Genomic DNA, 20131 nt, shown 5'->3' with positions numbered 1-20131 from the left:
ATCACGCAGACACCCGACACGCACACACACGCACACACACGCACACACTCGGGTGGGGGTCCTCATGCAACCAATGAACAAGGACGACACATGCTTCACAACCTAAGTGAACACGCAATGTAAATACAGATAAACAAATGTACACTATTCAATATAGTGTATAAACAGACAGTATAGATGAACACACACCTAGAAGCAGTCAGTCTGTGGCCCAGGCCCCATCGACCTGTGCATTTCCCCCAGCCCCGCCCACTGATTCCGTCCAGGTACCGGTGGGCAGGGGCACCCCCTAGAGGCTTCAGTGTCCTGGGGTCGCAGACCCGAGGGGCTGCTGGGGGTCCCCGTAGGCACTGCCCTGGAGGAGGCTGTGAGCTGCTTCCAGACGGTCAGTGTGCTGCTGGCGAGATGGGAGCTGGACGTGGCAGGAACAGGCCCCACTGCAGCGTCCCGGATGGGGAGCACCCCGCAGCCCGCCAAGGCCGAGGGCACCGCACCCCAACCCACTTGGCCCGTGCCTGGCGCTTCCTGCAGACACTGCTCCCACCCGCAGCCCCAGGAGGAAGCCCTGCCTTGCACGGCACCCAGCTTTCCTCCGGAAGACCCAGGAGGCTGATGGGGGGGCCTTCAGCTGCGAGCCCGGCCTTCAGGGTGTGGAGTGAGGTGGCGCCGCTCCGCCTTCAGAAGGACCCCCCCGCCCCCGGAGCCGCGATCCACTTCGGTGGAGGTAAGAAGGGCAGAAACTTTGAGCCCACCCAGTCCTCTCTCTTCAGCATAATGGGGTCTTAGGGTCAGACCTGTCACTGGGCAGAACCCCACGGGCCCTAACTGGGGCAGACCCCCTCCCCCATCTCCTCTGCTGCAGCTCCTCTGAAGGACCCAGAGAATAGTATCTCGTGCATATCTGAGTTTTCAGATGCTAAGAACCACCACCAAATGGAATAAATTAACTACTTGATGATCGTGGGCACGTGGCCCCCAGACCTCCTGGTGCCTAAGGACTGAGCACCGTCAAGCAATCAGAGAACTGTGCACAGCTGACCACAGACCCTGGGCCGCCCCTCCCTCACCTGGCTTTAAAAAGTCTCAGCTGAAACCCTTGAGGAGTTCAGTTTTTTGGGCACGAGCCACGCATCTTTCTTGCTCGGCCCAGCAGCAGACCTTTCTCTGCTCCAAACTCAGATGTTTCTGTATTTTTTGGCCTCACTACGTATCGGGCACACGGACTTGTATTCGGTAACAGCCCGAGTGGAGTCACCCTGGCCTGGCCTCCTGCTCGCTGGCCCCTGTGCTGGGATGGACCTGCCAGGCTGTAAGCCCTCTGTAGGTGTTGCTTTGTTCAACTCACTGGGAAGGGGACGGTGTGTCATCCTGCAAAGACACCTGCACCTGGGGACACCAGTTCAGGTCCCTCTGGTTGTCCCAGAGCAGGCTAGCCCAGTGAGCACTGTCACGGAGAGCACCGTGTGCTCGCCGTCCCGCCTCCCACATCCTCCTGGAGGAAAAGCGGGCCTAGGCCGGTGGTTTTCACCCAGGCCCCACCGCCTCCAAGCTCAGGGGTTTGGACAAAGTCACTTCTCTGCAGCTCTACCCAGGAACTGAGGCTGGATGAACTTCTAATGGGAGAAGTACAGGGCGTGCTTTATAGACAGACCCTGTACAGGGAAGGGACGGGACCACTGGGCAGCACCTCCTTTACTTCCTGAGCACTTAGCTCAGCTCCTGTCTCCCCCAGGAGCTTTTTGAAGCACGCCAAGCCCCTCACATGCACCCACCGCACCCGAAGACTGGAGCAGTCTCCCCTCATCCCCACAGTGCCTGGCACGCAGCTCTGTCAGGACTTCAAACACATCCTTCTGAGAAAGTCCCCCAGTTCTCACCATCCTTCCCCCTTCTCCCTAACAAGCACTGCTCCTCGGTGATGCGGTCTGCCCTGGCGGCACTCAGGCGCCCGGGGCTGGTGCCGTATCGATGGTTTTTGTTCCCTTCTAGGTGGCCATCCATGAAACTGGCCACGTCCTCGGTTTGCCTCCCATCCACAGGACAGGACCTGGAATACAGCCGAATTCTATTCCCTTGGTGCCTGCATGCGAGTGGGACTGGTCCGATAGAAAAGCAGTTTGAAAGCTGTAGGTAAGACTCTCCTGGGGGAGGTCATCCCCGGGCACACAGAGGACACTCAGTGTTTCAGAGCACCACTCACCCCCCGCAGGCAGGCCAGCCCCCAAGGAGCACGAAGCAGGACAAGTCCAACAGCACCGAGAAGAGCTGCCCACTAGCTCTGTGATGCTGATTCTCTTGGTTAAAGGTGGCTGCGCCCAGACTGTAGCCGCGGTGGAGAGCCAGGCATCCTCCCCTGGATACTCCCTCCCTCCTGTGCCCTCTTCCCGTGACACATCGTATTCTCTGGAGGGGAGGACACGACACAAATGGGCCACCCCAGCCTCTGAAGGAAGTTGACTGCAATCCCGAGGCCAAGAGCAGGAGAAGTTTCATCTCTATTTAGTTGTTCAGGGCAAAGTGCTAGAGGCTAATTAGTTAACTGCAATGATGAATGATTTAGCACAGAGGCTGAAGGGAAGGAAGGTGACCTTCCTTTCTTCCACTTAAAACAGGGACCATCCGCACTTCCGTTCTACTCAGACCATCCTGTTCGTTGGCAGTCACCACCCTTGGAGAGTAAGCGATGCCAGGACACACTTATTGCAGTGAAAATCTTACTTTGCTGTGTGCCCAGAACCCAGCTTCTTCCCTCTAATGCGGTCAGATCAGCCATCAAAAGCACCAGCAGCTAGGCTGAGGGTGATCAGATAACTCGCACCCAGGTGGAGATGTGGAGGGTGCCCGGGGTCGGCACTGGCGACGGTGAAGCCAGGCCTGTGGCCAGGCCCCTGAGCTCAGCCAGGGAGGCCCACTTCCAGTCTCACGTGGTGTCTTGGCTTCAGGATGTTTGAACAGAAAACCCAGCCTTGTAGTTGTCTCTGTTCAAGTCACACAGGGAAGTCAGCACAGTTGGTTTGTGCACCAGCTGTCAAGTGGCTGGACGGTTCTATTTTTTTCTTTTTTCTAAGGTTCATGCAAAGAATCATTTGATGCTACATTTGACTGGATTTGCAGACAGACCACCAAGGAGAAGTGATGGTGAGATTCAGCACGTGTTTTTTACATACCAGCTGGTGTTAGCTTTAAGAAAATCAAAACCACCAGACTCTACAGGGACCCTGTCCAGATCCTCACAGGCTGGCACGGAGTCCCCACCCGAAACATCGACGAACTTTGCCTGCATCAGACGCAGAGAAGAGGTGAGCATTATCTTTCAAAGGTACAGTTCTTATGGGTGGCTCTGGTTCTGTTACCGAACAAATGCATTCAGACCCAGTGTTTTGCGCCCCTCCCGGCGACTCTGTTGCAAGGCTCTTGCAATCACTGACTTGTTATCTGTCCGTCCTGTCGGACTCTAGGCTCTGGGAGCACTGGGATTGTGTTGCATCCCCTAATCTTTTTAAGAAGGCACCGAATGCACTGAATGAGTGAGTGAATGAATGAGCGAGGGAGGGAAGGTTGCCAGGTGCTGAGGTGGTTGCCAAAGACTTGTAAGACAGAGCCTCCCTACGAAAGTCTGTGACTCTGACTCCAGACAGAAAAAAGCCGTGGAAGCTGACCGATAGGATAAGTGTGTTTGGAAGGGTTGAATAAGCAGACGAGGTGATCACCGCCGCTGGAATCAGAGGCTGAGCCACCCAGGACCTACGGCTTGATCAAACTCGAAGGATGGGTAGCACTGGAGTGCCCAGAACAGCACATCCGGATGGTGTGTGCGTGGCGGGTCGGGGTGGTGCTCAGACTCAGGAAGAAGAGGGAAAACCTTCAAGCAGAAACAAGGATGTCCTGGGACAGCCGAGCCCAGGGAGGTGTGGCAGGGCCCTCACCCCGGAGGCGGGGGGGCCAGGTTGGAGAAACGGGGACCATCAGCCCTGAACACCAGGGCTGGGGGACTTCATGGGCAGGTGGTGGGGAATCGCTAGCGGTTTGTGAGCTGGGAGGAGCCGTGCTTGGCTGTGAGGCAGACGCGGAGATCAGGGCAGAAGGCAGCCTTCTGGTTGCTTCTTCCCGCCCCACCTCTGTGCCCGGGTCAGAGGCCGGCTGCCTGCCCCTGAGTCTAATCTCAAACATGATTTCGTGGTTACTGCCTTTTCTTCCCCTTGCCACCCAGAAACAAGTGGTGGGCACTCCCTCTGCCTGAATCCCAGTGATATAACCACCCTGCTTTAAACGGCTCAAAAAGAGTTAAGAGGCAGGAGCCAAAGGAACTTTGCATGCAAATTTTGCCTTAAGAGACTTTTGCATAAATTTGGTCTTAATTTTAAATGTCACACAAAAGAAGAATTATTTTAGTGCGTTATGTAAAGAAATGGCCTCGGGGTGGACTTGAATAGTTCAGATCTTTCAGTGTTGGAAGCACATCTTTCAGTGCTTTTAAGACGTCCTGAACTTGAATTTCTATTGGCAACACTCAAAGAATATTAATTACAGAATTAGGTCATCACGAGGGGATTACTGTAATACAGCTGTATTTTATTCCTGGAGCTTTAAAAACATCTTAAATTTAATGTGCTGTGAATACTTTAAATTCAGAAACCATTCCAGGGAGAGTGACCTGCACCTTTAGCTGGACGTGTCGCACTCTTCTCAAAGGCGAACCTTCCCAAATATATCGAGTGTTTGGTTGCTGAGAAGAGTAACTGCTTGTGATGTTCTGTGAGTTGTGAGCACAAGTCTCGAACTCAGTAGATTTATTCTGTTGTATGCTCATGAAATATCACGTATTTAGGATTAGGAACTAATAAGGACAGCTTAGAATAATCCTGTGCTGTGTCAGAGCATGACATTAGCATTTGGGTCTTGAAATGAAAACAGAGCAAAATTACAAAATACGATTTCACAGGCCGGTGGGTACAGCCACTCGGGTGGAATTCGGGAGCTGCGGGCTGTATCCCTGGTTCGACCTAGGCTGTCGGAACTTGGGACAATTGCCTCGACTCTCTTTAATCCCGTCTCCTCGTTTGTCAAATGGGGCTGGTGGTAGAACTTGATGATTCTAAACCCCCGGAAAAACAGCAGAATCCAGAAATAAGCATCACGATCTTTTTCTGTCAAGAAAGCTTATATGGGCTAGGATAGGGAAATGACTGAGGACAACCCCGGGCCCCTAGCATGTCATCTTTAGACTATAAAGGAAGGAGAAGAGAAAGAAGGTGCTCATGCGACGAGTGCTGCGTAACTTTTGCTCTGTCTTTCGATGAGCGCCACTGGGCGGGGAGCCACTGCCAAAGGGAAGCACACTAACTGCAGTGATGATGTGGAGAGAAGCAGGTTCCTGGGCTTAAATCTAGAGGCGACTCAGACCCGGGGAATCACCTGAGCAGAGGCTTCACTCGGATGCTGAAGTCCTGCCTTGTCCCGGAATCGTGGCAGAACATCACAGCTGGCTGGGGCCCGTACTGACAGCTGTCTCTCATTTCCTGTGACTTATCAGTAATAAACCACATGAAAACCTGCTTGGCTCTCAGGAAATCGGCAGTGGGGACATGACAGTGACAAGCACCAGGCTCACACAGAAGACGAAGGGGCAGCTACCACAGCTTGATTTCAGAAGGATTTCCTGGCTCCCAAGCCTCATAAAATGGCCACGGCCTTTTATGACAGAAGAAGGCAGTTAACTGACTTCTTCAAAGGGTCCTTCGTAAGTAGAAGACTTTCCAGCCTGGTGCTGCTTCTCGTTTGAAACCGAAATTTGTCAGACAACCAAGTTCTTAGTTAAAAGCTGTTCTCAATTACCACGGACCTGCATACGTGGCCGTGGTAGATCATCCCATCAGACAGGAAATTATTAAGAACTTCAAGCCCAGAGAATTTGGTGCAAAGCCACAGACTGCTTACCTCATTGCTATAAATTAACCTAAAAATCAAAGACTTCCAGAAAAGCAGTCTTGGTTTCTTGGTTTCTTTGCCGGGCAGGTAAGTTTGCATTTGATGTGAACAGAAATCGAGTCCTTGATCCTTGTCCGATGACAATTACTAAGGCTTTTCCAGGAGCAGAGCCACAAAACCGCCGTCAGAAACCTAGACTCAGCCTACTCACCACTCCATCTTCTTCCTCAGAGGCGACGCGTCTGGGGAACAAGTGCACGACGCGGACCAACAGCAGCATCCTTGGTTTCCTTCAGATGGCTTATTTCCAAAGCAGTCTGTCTCACAGAAGTGGCTCTCTTCCTCCACCCTGAACCTTCTTTCAGTGGTCCATCTCTCCACACCCCCTGCCTCAATTTCATGGGGTCCAGTCACAGGAGATGCCATACCTAAAGGCCTGGAAATGACTTCACTGCACTGCAAACTCGGGCCTTCAATGGAAGAGAGTGCAGAATTTGAATTCTCTACACTCCTAAGTCCCCGTCTTCACAGTTTCTCTCTTGCTAATACTTGACAGCATACAGAGGGTTTTCACGTGCATCTCTCTCTCGATCGTCAGACTCCGTCAGCGGGGCGGGGCAGATACCGCTGTGCACGCCTCTCGTCAGAGAAACTCAAGTTCCCTTGTGTCTGGTCAACCCCACTGCGGTCGCTCGTGCCCCTCCTCTCCTCGCGTGGTCCCCAGCCCCCTCCCCATCCCTGCACCACTCCTGCTGGGACATGCACGCGGCACCCCAGACGGCCCTGGATAGAACCGCTTTCTGGCTCGCTGTAATTCCTGCAACGTGCTCCTCCCCTCTTCAGGTGGGAAACACTTCACATGGCCGCTTATGTATGTTCTGGGGGTCAGACTACCAAAGTAAGGCTCTCGAAGCTAACTGGGTAATTTTATTTTCTTCCTGTATCAGCTATCTCTAGGATAGGGATCATGTCCCTTTAACTTTTACATAGTATATAACACGGCCATTATCTCTTCTTAACGCAAACAAAAACCCCAATCAGGGCACAATTTGGGCACTGAAGTTAAACTCAACAAGCTTCAGTCCCCTCCATGATCAGGCCACAAATACCCCACGCTTCTAAAGACAATATAAAACAGGGGCACTTTAAAAAGCTTGATTTTAAATTAAAATCAGCAAATGACAAAAACCTTTTAAAAAGGCCTTTTCTTCCCCTGTAAGAACTATCACATTATTGCTCTGACAAGGGAAGAGAGCTGGAATTTATATCTTCTTGCTTAAAAGCACGTTTTCCTCTTAACTGTAAAGCTGCTCGCTAAGGGAAGAGGCTAGGAGACAGGCAACTCAACTATCCTGAACTCCAGCTTATTTCTGCCTAAGCAGAGTACCACTAACCCAAAGTTAGATATAACACGTCCAGGATTAACTAGCAGAGTTTCACTGTGTGTGCCTGCCACAGGGAGGCAGAATGACAGCTGTGCTGATGTGAGACTGTTGATTTTGCACAACTGCTTTACAATTGAGGCAAAACGTTCAAAGTTCCAAAGATTAATTTTTAAAAACTGATTCGAATCTGCCCTGAGGACAATGCAAACTAAACAATTACAAAGAAGTGGACAAATGGCAGACACTCATTCTGCCAAGTTAAGTCAGAAGTCACTCATCCGTGAAAACACCTGAAAACCTCAGTGCATGAAAAAGCAGTCTGTAAAAATTCAGCTTCACACAAGTGTCTCCCAGGCAATTTTCCAGTCCAGTTCAGATGCCTGAGGCATGTGGCGGGTGAGTGGAGGGGCTGTCACTCAACTTGTAGGATCTGCACAGTGAAGGTCACCTGCGGGTGGCCCTGGAGGAGGGCAGCGGCAGCGGGCCTGGGGCCAGGCCAGTGGACTTGGCGGCAGGGAAGCCCTCGTCTAGAGGCATCGTGCACGTGAACCAAGCCGCCAGCACAGCAGGAGGGAGCACCCCTGACTTACACATTACGTTATCTTTCTCAAAACGGAGACGAGTTAACTACGACAGGTACCGCCTTGTGTGACATAGGCACTGGAAAAGCAGGGTGTGCTTTCAGCAACGGGACAAGAGCCGCACAGCAGCCAGTGCTCAGTGGCATTTTCCAGCAAGAATTTAGGTGATGGCAGAATTTTATTTTTAATGTTTTACTCTTCAATTTGTAAAATTTATTAATTGAACTAGTTCAAATTATACCTCAAGTGAAGAATGTGAAATGGAAAACCACGAAGATGTTTAAAATAAATAATTTATTTATTCAAAATAGTTTTTCTTACCTTATTCAGTTTCAAGTTTAAAATGGAAAAAAAAGGAGGGGGTAGTACCTATTCTTGATCAACTGTCATACAAAGTCAAAGCAGATCCCTTCAGAACATGCACTAAATACAGAGAATTGCACAATGGCTGGTCTTTGAAAAATCCTGTACTGAAGCTTAAAAAGGGCAGGCTTTTCTGTGCGATTTAGAAGGAAACACTGTAGACGTACAGGAGGTTTCTTTAACCAACTTGAACCACTAGAATCATCTGGATAAAAGTTCCCTTGACCAAAGTAACGTTTATCCAAGATAATTACACCTTAAACCCACGTAGCTTAACAGACTTCAAAAATACTTAAAAGTGTAACTGCATCACAGCAAGTCTATTAATATTGAGGTACCACATACTTTCGAACAAATAAATGCGAGAGCTCTAAGTCTGATTCGGACATTGGCACCTCCAGTGAAGAAGCCAAAGAGCTCGACCACGACTGCCTGTCATGGGAAATGAGAACTCCGTTTCCACTGTCTGTTTTAAGTGGATATTCGCCTCATGTTTAATGAAATGGAGCACCGAATGGACAAACCTGCCCCGAGCGCGGAAGGCACCGACAGCATCTCTGCGGACGCGGCCCCAGGCGTGAGTCACTGAACAGCGCCGCCGCCGCGAGCCAGCTGGTCCAGCAGGTGGACGAGGGCGTCGATTCTTTCCGAGAGACTTGCGGTTTTGCTGGCTGTAGCTCTCAGGAGCTGAGAGTAAATCTGTTTGTTGGTTTTGAGGACAACATCTTCTTCAAGGTTACTACTGGGTTAGAAAAAAAAAGGAGGAATGAAGCAAGCTGTGATGCCACCAACAGCTGTAAAAGAGATGCCAAGACTAGCAGCCCAGCCGCCACTTCACAGGGAAGCGGGGGCTCTCCTGATGTCGACTCCGTACCTCCCTTCTTGCACTGCTTGCTTATGGGCCTGCTTTTAAACATTTATTTCAAAACATCAATTAAAGCCAATGATTATTCTTTTTATAAGTATCTGAGTGCCTACCATGTACCAGGAACTGCTCCTGGTTGTGAACAAAACAGACCTGGAGTCCCTTCCTTTGTTGAATCCACATTCTACGTACAGAGGGAGAAGCTGGGGGAAGACGTACTGAGCAATGAAGAGAACAGACTGTCAGGTGACATGTGCTGTGAACAAGAGCGAGCGGAGACGCGGGGGCACGAGGAAGCCACCCAGCACGTCCCCTGCTCCTCGCCGGCCTCAGGGTTGCGGGCACACCCCAGTGCCAGTGCCTCCCGGAGGGACGTGCGGCACCCCAGTCTGTCTAAAAGGTCTGTGCTGCGTCTGCGTGAAGAACCCCCTCCGCTGGAGAGTTCTAGACAGAACTTCTGTTTCAAACTGTTTTAACAAAAACTTTTTAAGTTTGCACTTTATTTTTAAAACATTTCCCTGTAGGTCGATCAATGGATGTTTCATTTCTACCATCTTTTTTTTTTTTTTGAGAGGAATGTAATAAATTCAGAGCCCCGGCCACACGCGACCAGGGAAGAGCAGGTGCGCACGTGAGGTGCCGGACGACGCTGCCTGTCGCCTCAGGGTCGCCTCAGGAGGGTAAGGCCTAGTGTGCTTATTTTAGAGATGTAACAACTACAGCCCAGAAAGATAAAACAATTTGGTTCAAGGTCCAAACGTTTTCTGAATTCAAATGTGTGCTCTTTCTACTCTCCGATATGCCAACCTTCCACCTCGGCCTGAGCGCCTGTGGGTCAGGCGCCAGAGAGCGAACCAGCAGTCAGGACGCCCTCCGCCCCGCGTCAAGGCTCAGGCTGGAAGGACCCCTCTTCTCTCAGGGCTCCACTCGCTCCTCCTCCACAGGACCCACCCTTCCCACTGGGCGGCCGGCGGGGCCCAGGCTCGGGCCGGCCACCACGGGAGCCCCGCACACACCCTCTTTACAGACTGTTTCTCCTCTCCTCTTGTTCTTGCTCCTACCGGGCTGTCTCCTCTCTTCACCACCCCCGACCCCCGCCCAAGACCACCCACAGCACAGTGAGGTGACTGTTCCACTGACTGCCTGCAGTTTGGGCCTAAGGTGGGTATGTTTTACATTTTTGTTTTGGGGAGAGGGGTTAACGTTCGCAAAACCTCTGATAACCTTATAAGACATTTAAACTCCTGCCAGTAATCAAGGCAACAGCACTGAGCAATCAGAAACACTGTTTGAAACATGACTTCTTTATGGACAGTGACATCACTGTCATTACAGCCAGATGCCTGAAGGTAACTGCGGCTTCTGAGATCATAAATGCAAAATAAAACCCTTTGATTTGTTCAATGATCATACTTCTGAGTCTTAAATCTTTATCTTCCAATTTCTACAAATTGTCCCCTTCCTTAAGCAACTCTCCACAGTTAATGAAACCACGAACTTGGTGCCAAGGGCTCTTGTCATTTCATAGGGTTATCGTTTTTCCAAAGGAAGGTACATTCTTTTCCTTTTACTAATCTCAACCAAGTATTAAATGGACATACCTGGCCAGGAAAGCCCATGTATCTAAAGGATTTGTTCTCTGACTATGGCAGAGGGCATCCAAACCCTCAGAGATTACTTCTTTTTTAAAAATATTTTTTCATTATATTAAACCCCAAGGCCATCAAAAGGTCAAGAGACTCCGATCTGCTAAAGCAATGAATATTAAAATGCAGTACAAACGCAAACACACTCTTGATCCAAAAAAGAAAAACACAATCCCACAGACAAAACCAGTGTTTCTAGCAGGACAAATAAGTGCCTGCACAATCTCAAAAGGAAAACAAAAATGATTTTCCTTTTCTTAGATTTCATTCCAATTCTTTAGGATTCATAAAAATTTAAGATTTTAAATTACCAAGCTCAGTTTATTCTTTTTTTTTTTTTTGGACTGGAGGGAGGGCGAAGAAACAGTCAAAACAAAACATAAGTGTATGACTATGTCCTTCCTTTTAAAGGCTAATTTTGATTTCCCTTTACTCCAAAAAGGAGTGTTCGTGAATTCCTGGTGAAACGACGGGGTTAGCAGCACATGCTGTTTTCCTCTTCCCAATAAAGGTACAGGTGTTTTCATCTGCGTATCAGTGAAACAGGAGAGAAACAGTCACTGACTTACTAACCCAATGTGTAGTGAAACCTGTCAACACATCAACTGTATTAACACATGCAGTCTCTTATTCAATAAACCTTAAAAAACTAACACAAATTGGCTAAATAGGACTTTATGCATCATGTGTGAGTTTAGATTAAAATTTTTTAAACAGAAGAGACAGAATAAACAGAAGGTTAGAAGACCCTCCACTAAAATAAAAATCACTTAGGTCATACATGTGACCGTTATGAGTATAAAAGATTCTGTTAAGACTGAGCTGTCACCTGTTAGCCAGTTACTCAAACCACTGATTCATGGAAATCAGTGAATCACCGTTTCTCACATCTCATGTATTTCCACTGCCACCTTGTGGAAACCAGTAACATTTTTTTCAAAATGTACCCACTGCTGTTAAAAGGGAAAAACCATGAGTCTTTCCAACTGCGCGTCACTACTAGCACCATCCCCTTTGCCTTTTGGTTCTCTGGGGGACAGATGTGTCTGCTAACATGTCCAAGTGCACCCACACACCCTGCCGCGCACAGGCAGGAGACACGGGGCAGACGCCAAGGATTAGCAACAGGGCTGACGGCCGTGTACCTAACACCCAGCGCACCGCTCAAAACGAATGCTCTTCTTAGGTGTTGAAAGAATTACTCAAAAGCAGTTACTGGAGTTTCTGCTTAGGATGTGGAGAGCTGAAAAACGTTATCGCTCCCACCCTTATGACAAAAACAACAATAAAAGTGTGACAAACTTCAAGGTCATGGCTACGCCTAACCCATCACAGAGTTGGTTGCACGGCAACTGACTAGCCTGAAAATTAAGGCCAGACAGGCAGATCCTGGGAGAGACAGGAAAGCACTTCCTCACCTGGGGAGGATGCTGCTGGGCGTGGAAAGAGGAATTCAGTTAGAACAGTTAATGAGTTGGTAGAGGCCGAGAGAAGGCTGGTGAGGGAGTGTGGGGTCCCTGGGGGGTGCAGGTATAGGATGAGTTCATCTTGTAAGAACCCCAGCAGGAGCGCACAGAAAAACCTGGTCCTGAGTGTCCTGAGTAAGCGCCCTCATGGTGCAGGCCTGGCCAAGGGGGCAGCTGCTGCCTCGGGGTCGGGTAGGGGGTGGGGAGAGGCACCCAGACCCACCTGGACCTTCCTCCCCAGGCGACAAGAGCCTGAATCTACAGGGTGTAGTGGGAGGGGGCAGGGGAGGGGGTGGTGAAATCAGCACAGATGGAGAAGGGAACAGAAAAACACTAGCCCTGGGGGAGGGGTGGGAGCAGGGGGAAGGCCACACCCCTGGGACTCCGGGACACAGGGTCCGCCCAAGACTGAGGCTCACCCTGAACAACTGAGAAGCCTGCCCCCCACTTCCACAGCTAAAAGGCACTGAAGGGCCAGTGAGAGTGGAACACAGCTGGGAGCTGTAAGAGCGAAAGACGAGCCCTCTGGAAGGAAGCCCAGCACTGAAGGTGGAGAAGACTCTGGGAGACACCTCTACAGGGCGGCTGGCTCCCCCCTCACACAGGCTCTGCTGCGGAAACAGAGAAGCAAGAAAATCTCAACCACAGCTCAACTCCAGCCCTGAAAAATGAAACAGCCTCCAACCCCCAAGGCCTAGCATGAGGCAGGTGGACAAACCTTCCGGGCAAAAGAGTCATTTCCCTCAGTCTTCACTGGCCTACAGGAGATGTCCAGTTTCCCACAATTACAAGATGCAGAAAGGCAAGGAAGCCACTCACTGCCAGGAGTCACAGGATCAGCAGAACCAGACTCATGACACAGATGTTCGAACCATCTGAAAGGAGATTTAAAGTGACAATGGAAAATGTGGACAACATCCAAGATCATTTTGGTAACTTCAGCAAAGAGAGGGAAACTAAGAAAGAAATAATGGAAGTACTAGAAATGAGGAACATAGTGACAGAATGTCTTCAATAGTTCAACTCTATATGAAACAAGACCAGGTCAACAATCAGTAAACTTGAGGACAGGCCAAGAGAGGTCACCCAAACGGAAACACAAAAAGAAAAAGGTATAAAAAAAACAACAGAACATCTAAAAGCTGTGGAACAACATCAAACAGTCTAATACAGGTATGAATGAAGCCACAGAGAAAGAAGAGAAAATGGAGAAGAAATAAAAACATCAAGGAGGGAAAAACATGTCATGTGACCTAGGCATATCACGTCCAAACTGCTGGGGGAAAAGGAGGGAAAAATCTTGAGGGCAGCTAAAGCAAAAACGGCACAGGGTGTACGGAAAACAGACACAGACAACAGCAGACTTCCTGTCAGAAAACGTGCAAGCCAGAGGCCACACAGTGACACCTCTGCAGTGCGGAAAGAAAAAGTTTATTAACCTAGAATTCTATACCTAGCTGAAAGATCTTCCAGAAGCTGAAGGAGGAATAAAGACTTTCTTAAAGAAGGACGAATTCACTGCCAGCAGACCTATGCTACAAAAAATGTTAAAAGACGCTTTTTGTGTAGAAAGAATACAATACCAGGCAGAAAACTGCATCTGCATAAAGAAGTGAAGAGCACCAGAAATGGCATAAAAGTAAAATACAGTCCTTTTTCTCTTAAAGCTACAGATAAAGGACACTATGTAAGCAAAAGGAGCAGTGTACTATTTGTTTATAACGTGTAAAATGAGTGACAACAACAGTACAGCCGATGGGAGGGGAGAGCTGGGAGTGTATGAAGTCTTCACACACATGAAGCAGCAGCGTAATATTACGCAGGTGGCCTCTCTATAAATGAAACTGAACTCACTGTTAAAACTTTTTAAGTCAACTCTATGCTAAGATGGCTTCACTGGTAAATTCTAATCTCTTTCAAAAAATAGGAGAGGGAATACTTGCTAATTGACTTTATGAGGCCAGCACTGCTCTAATACCAAAACCAGATAAAACCATTACAACAGAACTACAGACCAGTATTCCTCCTGAACAGACACAAAATCCTCAACACAATATTAGCAAATGGAATCCAACAATGCATAAAAAGAACAACACAAAATAATACAGTGGAGTTTACCCTGGGAATTCAAAGCTGGTTTAACATTAAAAAAAAAAAAACTAATATTCATTCATGATAAAAACTCTCGTCAAACTAGGAATAGAAGGGAACATCCTCAACTTGACGAAGGGCAGCTACAAAAACCCACAGCTGTCACAGTTCATGGTAAGAGACAGGAAGCTGTCTCCCTGAGATACTAAGGAACGGAGGGCGGGAGGGGAGTCAATCACAGAGGCAGGAAGAGGGAAGGTGTGGAGCAGCGGGACCTTCTGTATCATGATCGTAGCAGCAGACATACACCTCTACGTATCTGTCAAAACTTGAAGAACTATGTATTACAAAGAATGATTTTTACTGTATATAAATTAAAACAAAAAATAGAGACAAAAATCTGTACCCTAAGGTTATAAATTGATAAAATATGCATAGGCTAACTGACAACAATGAATATATTAGGAGAAATGATTTTTTCCCTTTTTCTATTTTTCAGATTTTTATAATATGGCCAGACTGTACTCATATATATTTTAAAAAAGGCATATTGTTAGTATTATTTTCCTGATCTAGTATTTACTATTGGAATTTTAAATTAATAATATCAACATGATACCTCTGGCAAAGCAACACAACTGTGTAAGATGACACAAGTGTACTGGTGGAGATGCACACTCTTCTCCTCACTCATTTCTCTAGCTTTAGAGAGACTCCAGTGTTCTGTCACCTGCTTTTTATGGTGCACTTTGCCCTGAGTATCCAAACTGCAGTTCTGACTTCCCATTAGAGACAGTGCTCAGAAGGGTTACAAGAAACAGTCAAGGTCATCATTCCAGGGTCATTCATCTTTCTCAGGCAAAATATTACAACCAACAGGGGTATTTATCTGTAGGCAGCAAGGCTGTTTTGCTTCTGTAATCTCAACGTGAAGGTGGCCACACGGAGATGACTCTCGGCTGATTTAACAAATCATGAAACAGCAGCATTTAAAGTCTGAACTATCCACGTAAAACATAAGGAAAAATATGGCCTATCCCTTCACAGTGTCAGTATTAAAAGCATACAGGAAGGTGCTTAGAAAGAAATTTCCACAAATAATTTAATTAATTTACCTTGTTTTCTTTTTAGTTGAAGAGAGCAGTTTGATGGACTGAAGGAGAAGGAGTGACAACCGAGATTCAAATATACTGAGGAGTTTTATCACTTCCTCCCGATTAAGACTAGGAGAGGAATCAGCAGCTGGAGTGGTCTCTTGACTCTTAGGCTAAAAACAACAAAGTTATTTCACCTAAGCGACCAGACAACTACAGTCTCATATGAAAGCAATGGAACTGCAGTTCCAATAATCCAGTCAACTTGTTAGCCAAAAACAACAAAAAGCAAACCTGAGATGATTTCCCTAGGGACAGCCCCGCTGGTGGTGGCTGAGGCTGCGATGAGGCCTCCTCCTCCTCCCTCCCCTGAGAACATTCTGACAGACTAAACCACATAATAAAATGTCTCACACCTAAAAGGCACTTATGTGGAAGGCGTTAATCCTGAACAAAACCTGACTTTCTAACATCAGACGCTCAAGGAGCACGATGGAATTGGGTACTACATGGTTTGAGAACCAGAGCTTAGAAAGTAATAGGATGGAGTGCCCGGGGGCTCGGGAAGCCTTTAGTAACAGCAGAAGGCAGCCTGAAGGCAGGACAGCCTGGCACCCTGGGAACGCCTTCCCAAGCAGCCTGCTGAAGCCTACTCACCGTTCAACAGCAGGCCGTTCTGTGGAAATTATAAAAGAAAGCACAGACCTTTTCTTTCTCTTAAAAAAACACACACAAAAAGCAAAACTTCATAGAGACTTTATACTCCCAGGGGCCTTACTAACCAAGGTCTATGTGGTTATTTAAAGAAACAATTTTAAAATATAAAAGATAAGCCTGCAACTTAAAGTTAATAATTCCACCAAGAAATGTAATACAGCACTGTTAACTGTTCACATGCAGAGCACATACATTTATGTATACATCTGTATACACACAACACACATACACACATACCTGCACACATCCCGTATGTCTACCATATACACTTGTCATTTAGCACTTGGTTTAAGATAATAAAAAACAGTGATAAATCTATTCTCCACTTACCTGGTCAAATTCCTCGACAAGCTCCTTTCGGATGAGCTGGAATGCATGCTTCGTTCTTACCATTATATCAAGAGCCCCAGATAATGTTTTTAATTTTCCAACATTGCTATTCTGACCTAGAATGTCAAACACAAAATGATCATTCCCTTAAATACAAACCTAGAAACCCATTCAATGTCAATGTATTAATGAAAATTCCAATGTTCAAAAACACTGTAAAGGTAGCTCATGAGAATCCCAAGAAATCTTCTAAATCCAACTTTTGTCTATAAGTGTCCCTAGAGAAAAATATTAGGGTTAGACAAAGCAAGAAATAGTCATTGTTTCCCTGCCTCACAATTTGGTTTCATACTTACATAGTATTAAACAGTTTTTAAAATAGGAATTAACCATACTTACTGTCTTTGCAAATTTGTTTTCAGTATCTTTTTTTTTTAAATAAAAACGATGCCTGCTCATTCTAAGGAATTCAAACATGTCAGAAAATTCAAAGATGATCGATCACCCCAGACCACCCTGAGAAAGAGCTACTGTTAATCCTCGGTGACCACTCCATACATCCAGCCATGCAAAAAGTTTAAAAAGATGCTTCCAGTAAAAAGTCTACAAACTATTTTGAATAGATGATACATTCACAAAAATGTGTAAGGTCCATGTGGGCACAGAGTGAAAGGCCCCCTCACGCCCTCCCCAGGCGACAGCGCCATCAGTTTCCTGGCCATCCTTCCAGAGATGCTGTGTAACACAGTTGCATGCATGTTAAGTATTAAATTTATTTTAACTTTATAGAAGGAAACAACTGAAATGAAACCAATGAATTGTTGTAATTCAATTAAATGTTTCTTGTTTCTTTACCACACAAGAGACATTTCTCAAAAGATCCCTCTGCAGAGGGAGAGCAGGTGAAGCAGAGCGAGAAGTGAATTTAGGAAAACACACTCAGCAGTGGAGGGCTAACATTTCCCCTGCCAGTGGGAAATGATGAAACAAAATGTCTCGCTTTCACCCCTCTTCCCTCCCAATTCCTCTTCGGCTTATTCAGGCTCTGCAGTTAAAGCCTGTCCCAGAACCACAATCCAAAGCTGCCAGCCTTAGTTCCTCGTTCAAAGGGATTCAGGGGGGCCACCACTCCTTCACCGCTGCTTCTCCGCTCCGAACTTGTTCATGACGACTTGAATCTTCAATTGTCTGAACTAACTTGTCACTATTTTTTTTCAAATAAACTATGGGCTAAAGTTCATTATTTCTAGTCACTGAACATAATTAATGCATTTCTTTAAATTTTAAAAAGCACTTCAAAAAATGTAGTGACTTCTCCTGGTCCCTACCTGAAGTCATTAACTACGGACAAATTAAAAAGAAAATAGTATTACTTACATTCAAGAGAGATCCACAGGTCTGCCTCACTCTAAGATAATCCAACAATAAGCCAATGCATACAAATCCAAGAAATAAAAAAGTAAGACTTACTGGTCATCTGGAATTCTGCAAACGCCACTCTTTCTAACTGCACTCTAAGTAGTTCACACGGCGCGTCTTTGAGAAGCTGGAAGAGCTTTACGGCTTTGCTGTAATGAAGGTCTGCCAGCACCCGGTGCTGCTTCCGAAGATGCTCATCGCCAACCTAGAACCAAAAGTAAAATAAACAGATCCTAAGGCTCGAATTTCACAGCAACTACGTAAGTCTCTGGATCACTGAATGTTCTCAGTGTTGCTGGTGCCCTGTAAGTCTTAGAGATTTAGCTCTCACATTTAGGTCTTTAATCCATTTTCAGTTAGTTACTGTATATTATGTGAGGGAGGAGCCCATCTTTTTGCATGTGGATATCCAGTTGTCCGAGCACAATTTGCTGAAAAGACAATTTCCCCTCCCAGTGAACTGCCCTAGAATTCTCTTAAGCTTGCTTTTGCCACGGGGACATTAGGCCACATGGACAAATGTGAGTTTAGGCTGGGGCCTCCTGCAGCAAGGGGAGCAGGGTCTAGGGCCAGCTCAAAGTGGAAAGAAACCCTCCCCAGACCTGGCTGGACCTCAAAGGACAATATTTTCAGGATGAAAACTTCCAAGTAAACCCACACCCAAGGACTGCAAGGTAAGTTGTCTTGGTGCTGAGCTAAGAAAGGGAAAAGAACAGAACAATAAAAAACACACCTGGGAGACTACAAGCACAAGACTCCTGGCAGAAAGGAGGCAGCCTCTCTGAAGGAAGGTACCTTCGACTCAGGCCTCAAATTATTCTTAGAGATACATGCATCTGAGCACCAGGATTCATGTTCAAGGCTGTTGACAGTATTATTTCTAATAGTCTCAAATGAAAACCCCAAAGTTTGGTGATCATAGAATGGATAGGTAAATGATATGTTCATTTAATAGGCAGTACTGAGCTGAGAAGTAAAGAGCTACATGCATCAACCTGGCAGAATCTCCCAAATATGATGTTAAGTGAAAACCAGTAAGCACAGAAAAATATACACGGTATGATTCGTTCCATCAAGTTCACAACCAGGTAAAATGTAAACACACTGTTTAAGTGGTAAAACACAGAAAAGGTACGGACACACAAGAAAATCCAGGACAGAGGTTCATCTGGGTGGGTTCTGAGAGACACTCAACAGGGAGGGGCGCACAGGCATGGAAACACTGGCCTAGAACTATATTGAAGAAAATCTAAATAATACACCCAGGCAAATACCTAGTTTTGCCAGCTAAGACCCAATCAATCATAGTAGAAAAAACACACAGCACAGGCAAGGGACAAATACCTACGCTCCAAGTTTTTCTCAAGCAACTAAAGGAATAGATGACTTAAAATCTATACAGAAATGTAAGAAAAGCACCAGAACACTTTTAAATGGACTTGGCACCAAACTTGAACTGAAATGGCAGTACCTGATTCCTCAGACAACTGTGGTACATGGACGCCAGCCTGTGATGGATGGTTGCAGCTCGATACTGACAGAGAGGCTGTCGAGCAGACACCGAGTCCACGTCGCAGTATTTCAGGGACTTCATCATAGCCTCGCTGACTTCTTTTTCAATCTGTTTATTTTTTTCAAGGGGGAGGGGGAAAAATGACAAGCCCATAATCTTACGTAAGAAATTTTAAAACATTTAAACACTGCTTGTCAAGGAAAAGACTGGTACAGATGCCCAGTATCTGTTAAACGAAGGAATAAATAAGGGTAAGATTTCTTTCATAGTCCAACAAATACTATTACCTGCTCTTGAGCTTTTCTGGATAAGGGAGCATAGTCTTGCTGTAGCGTTGCCATAGTAAAGTAAGTCGTGGACAATTCCCAATTCACTGAATCCCAAACAGCTGGGTGTATGTCTCGTGTTCCCAATGACCTCAGTGCTTTCAAGTAGTAGTCAACAGCCTGCGAGAGAGGAAAGAGCACAGCTGTGACTCAGTTTACATACACGTCAACACCACAGTCAAGCACAAAACACTTCACAATCACTCAGACGTGAATTTAATTTTTGAGAGAATGTATAAAACAACAATATTTGGAAGAAAGGAAGAAAGCAAATCAATGAAACTATTTCAGTGAAGAAAGTTATTTCACGTGGACTGCAGGCCACCCCACATTTCCATCTCGAGTCTATCAAAAGCCAATCTGACTGATGACTTGTGTGGAAGCACGAGGACGCATTTTCTTCCTTT

General features: G+C 46.7%; 2 protein-coding genes across 4 annotated transcripts in view; one reads left to right on the top strand and one right to left on the bottom strand.

The window, feature by feature from the left end:
* Window positions 1–405: 405 nt before the first annotated feature.
* Window positions 406–7965, top strand: MMP21 (matrix metallopeptidase 21). Its single transcript, XM_072972408.1, is given in 13 exon segments — window positions 406–724; window positions 1424–1437; window positions 1990–2119; window positions 3069–3107; window positions 3110–3206; window positions 3208–3299; window positions 5568–5621; window positions 5624–5670; window positions 5672–5744; window positions 6016–6109; window positions 6111–6134; window positions 6136–6292; window positions 7741–7965. Coding segments are annotated over 13 exon segments (1365 nt in total).
* A 204-nt stretch (window positions 7966–8169) lies between these two features.
* EDRF1 (erythroid differentiation regulatory factor 1) overlaps window positions 8170–20131 on the bottom strand; it is a 35505-nt gene continuing 23543 nt past the window's right edge. For 2 of the 3 annotated variants that reach the window (XM_006207432.3, XM_006207433.2), the window contains 6 exons: window positions 19686–19844; window positions 19357–19506; window positions 17937–18090; window positions 16467–16582; window positions 15441–15592; window positions 8170–8999 (listed from right to left, as the gene is read on the bottom strand). In XM_006207432.3, the coding sequence (XP_006207494.2) occupies window positions 8840–8999; window positions 15441–15592; window positions 16467–16582; window positions 17937–18090; window positions 19357–19506; window positions 19686–19844 (891 nt within the window). In that variant the 3' untranslated portion in view covers window positions 8170–8839. The remainder of the gene's footprint in view (window positions 9000–15440; window positions 15593–16466; window positions 16583–17936; window positions 18091–19356; window positions 19507–19685; window positions 19845–20131) is intronic. The other variant, XM_015241884.3, reaches the window with a different exon arrangement.

The sequence above is a fragment of the Vicugna pacos genome, chromosome 11, assembly GCF_048564905.1.
Source record: "Vicugna pacos chromosome 11, VicPac4, whole genome shotgun sequence".
Classification (NCBI taxonomy): domain Eukaryota; kingdom Metazoa; phylum Chordata; class Mammalia; order Artiodactyla; family Camelidae; genus Vicugna; species Vicugna pacos.
The sequence above is the reverse complement of the archived record's forward strand: the minus strand, read 5'-3'. Positions and strand labels throughout refer to the sequence as shown.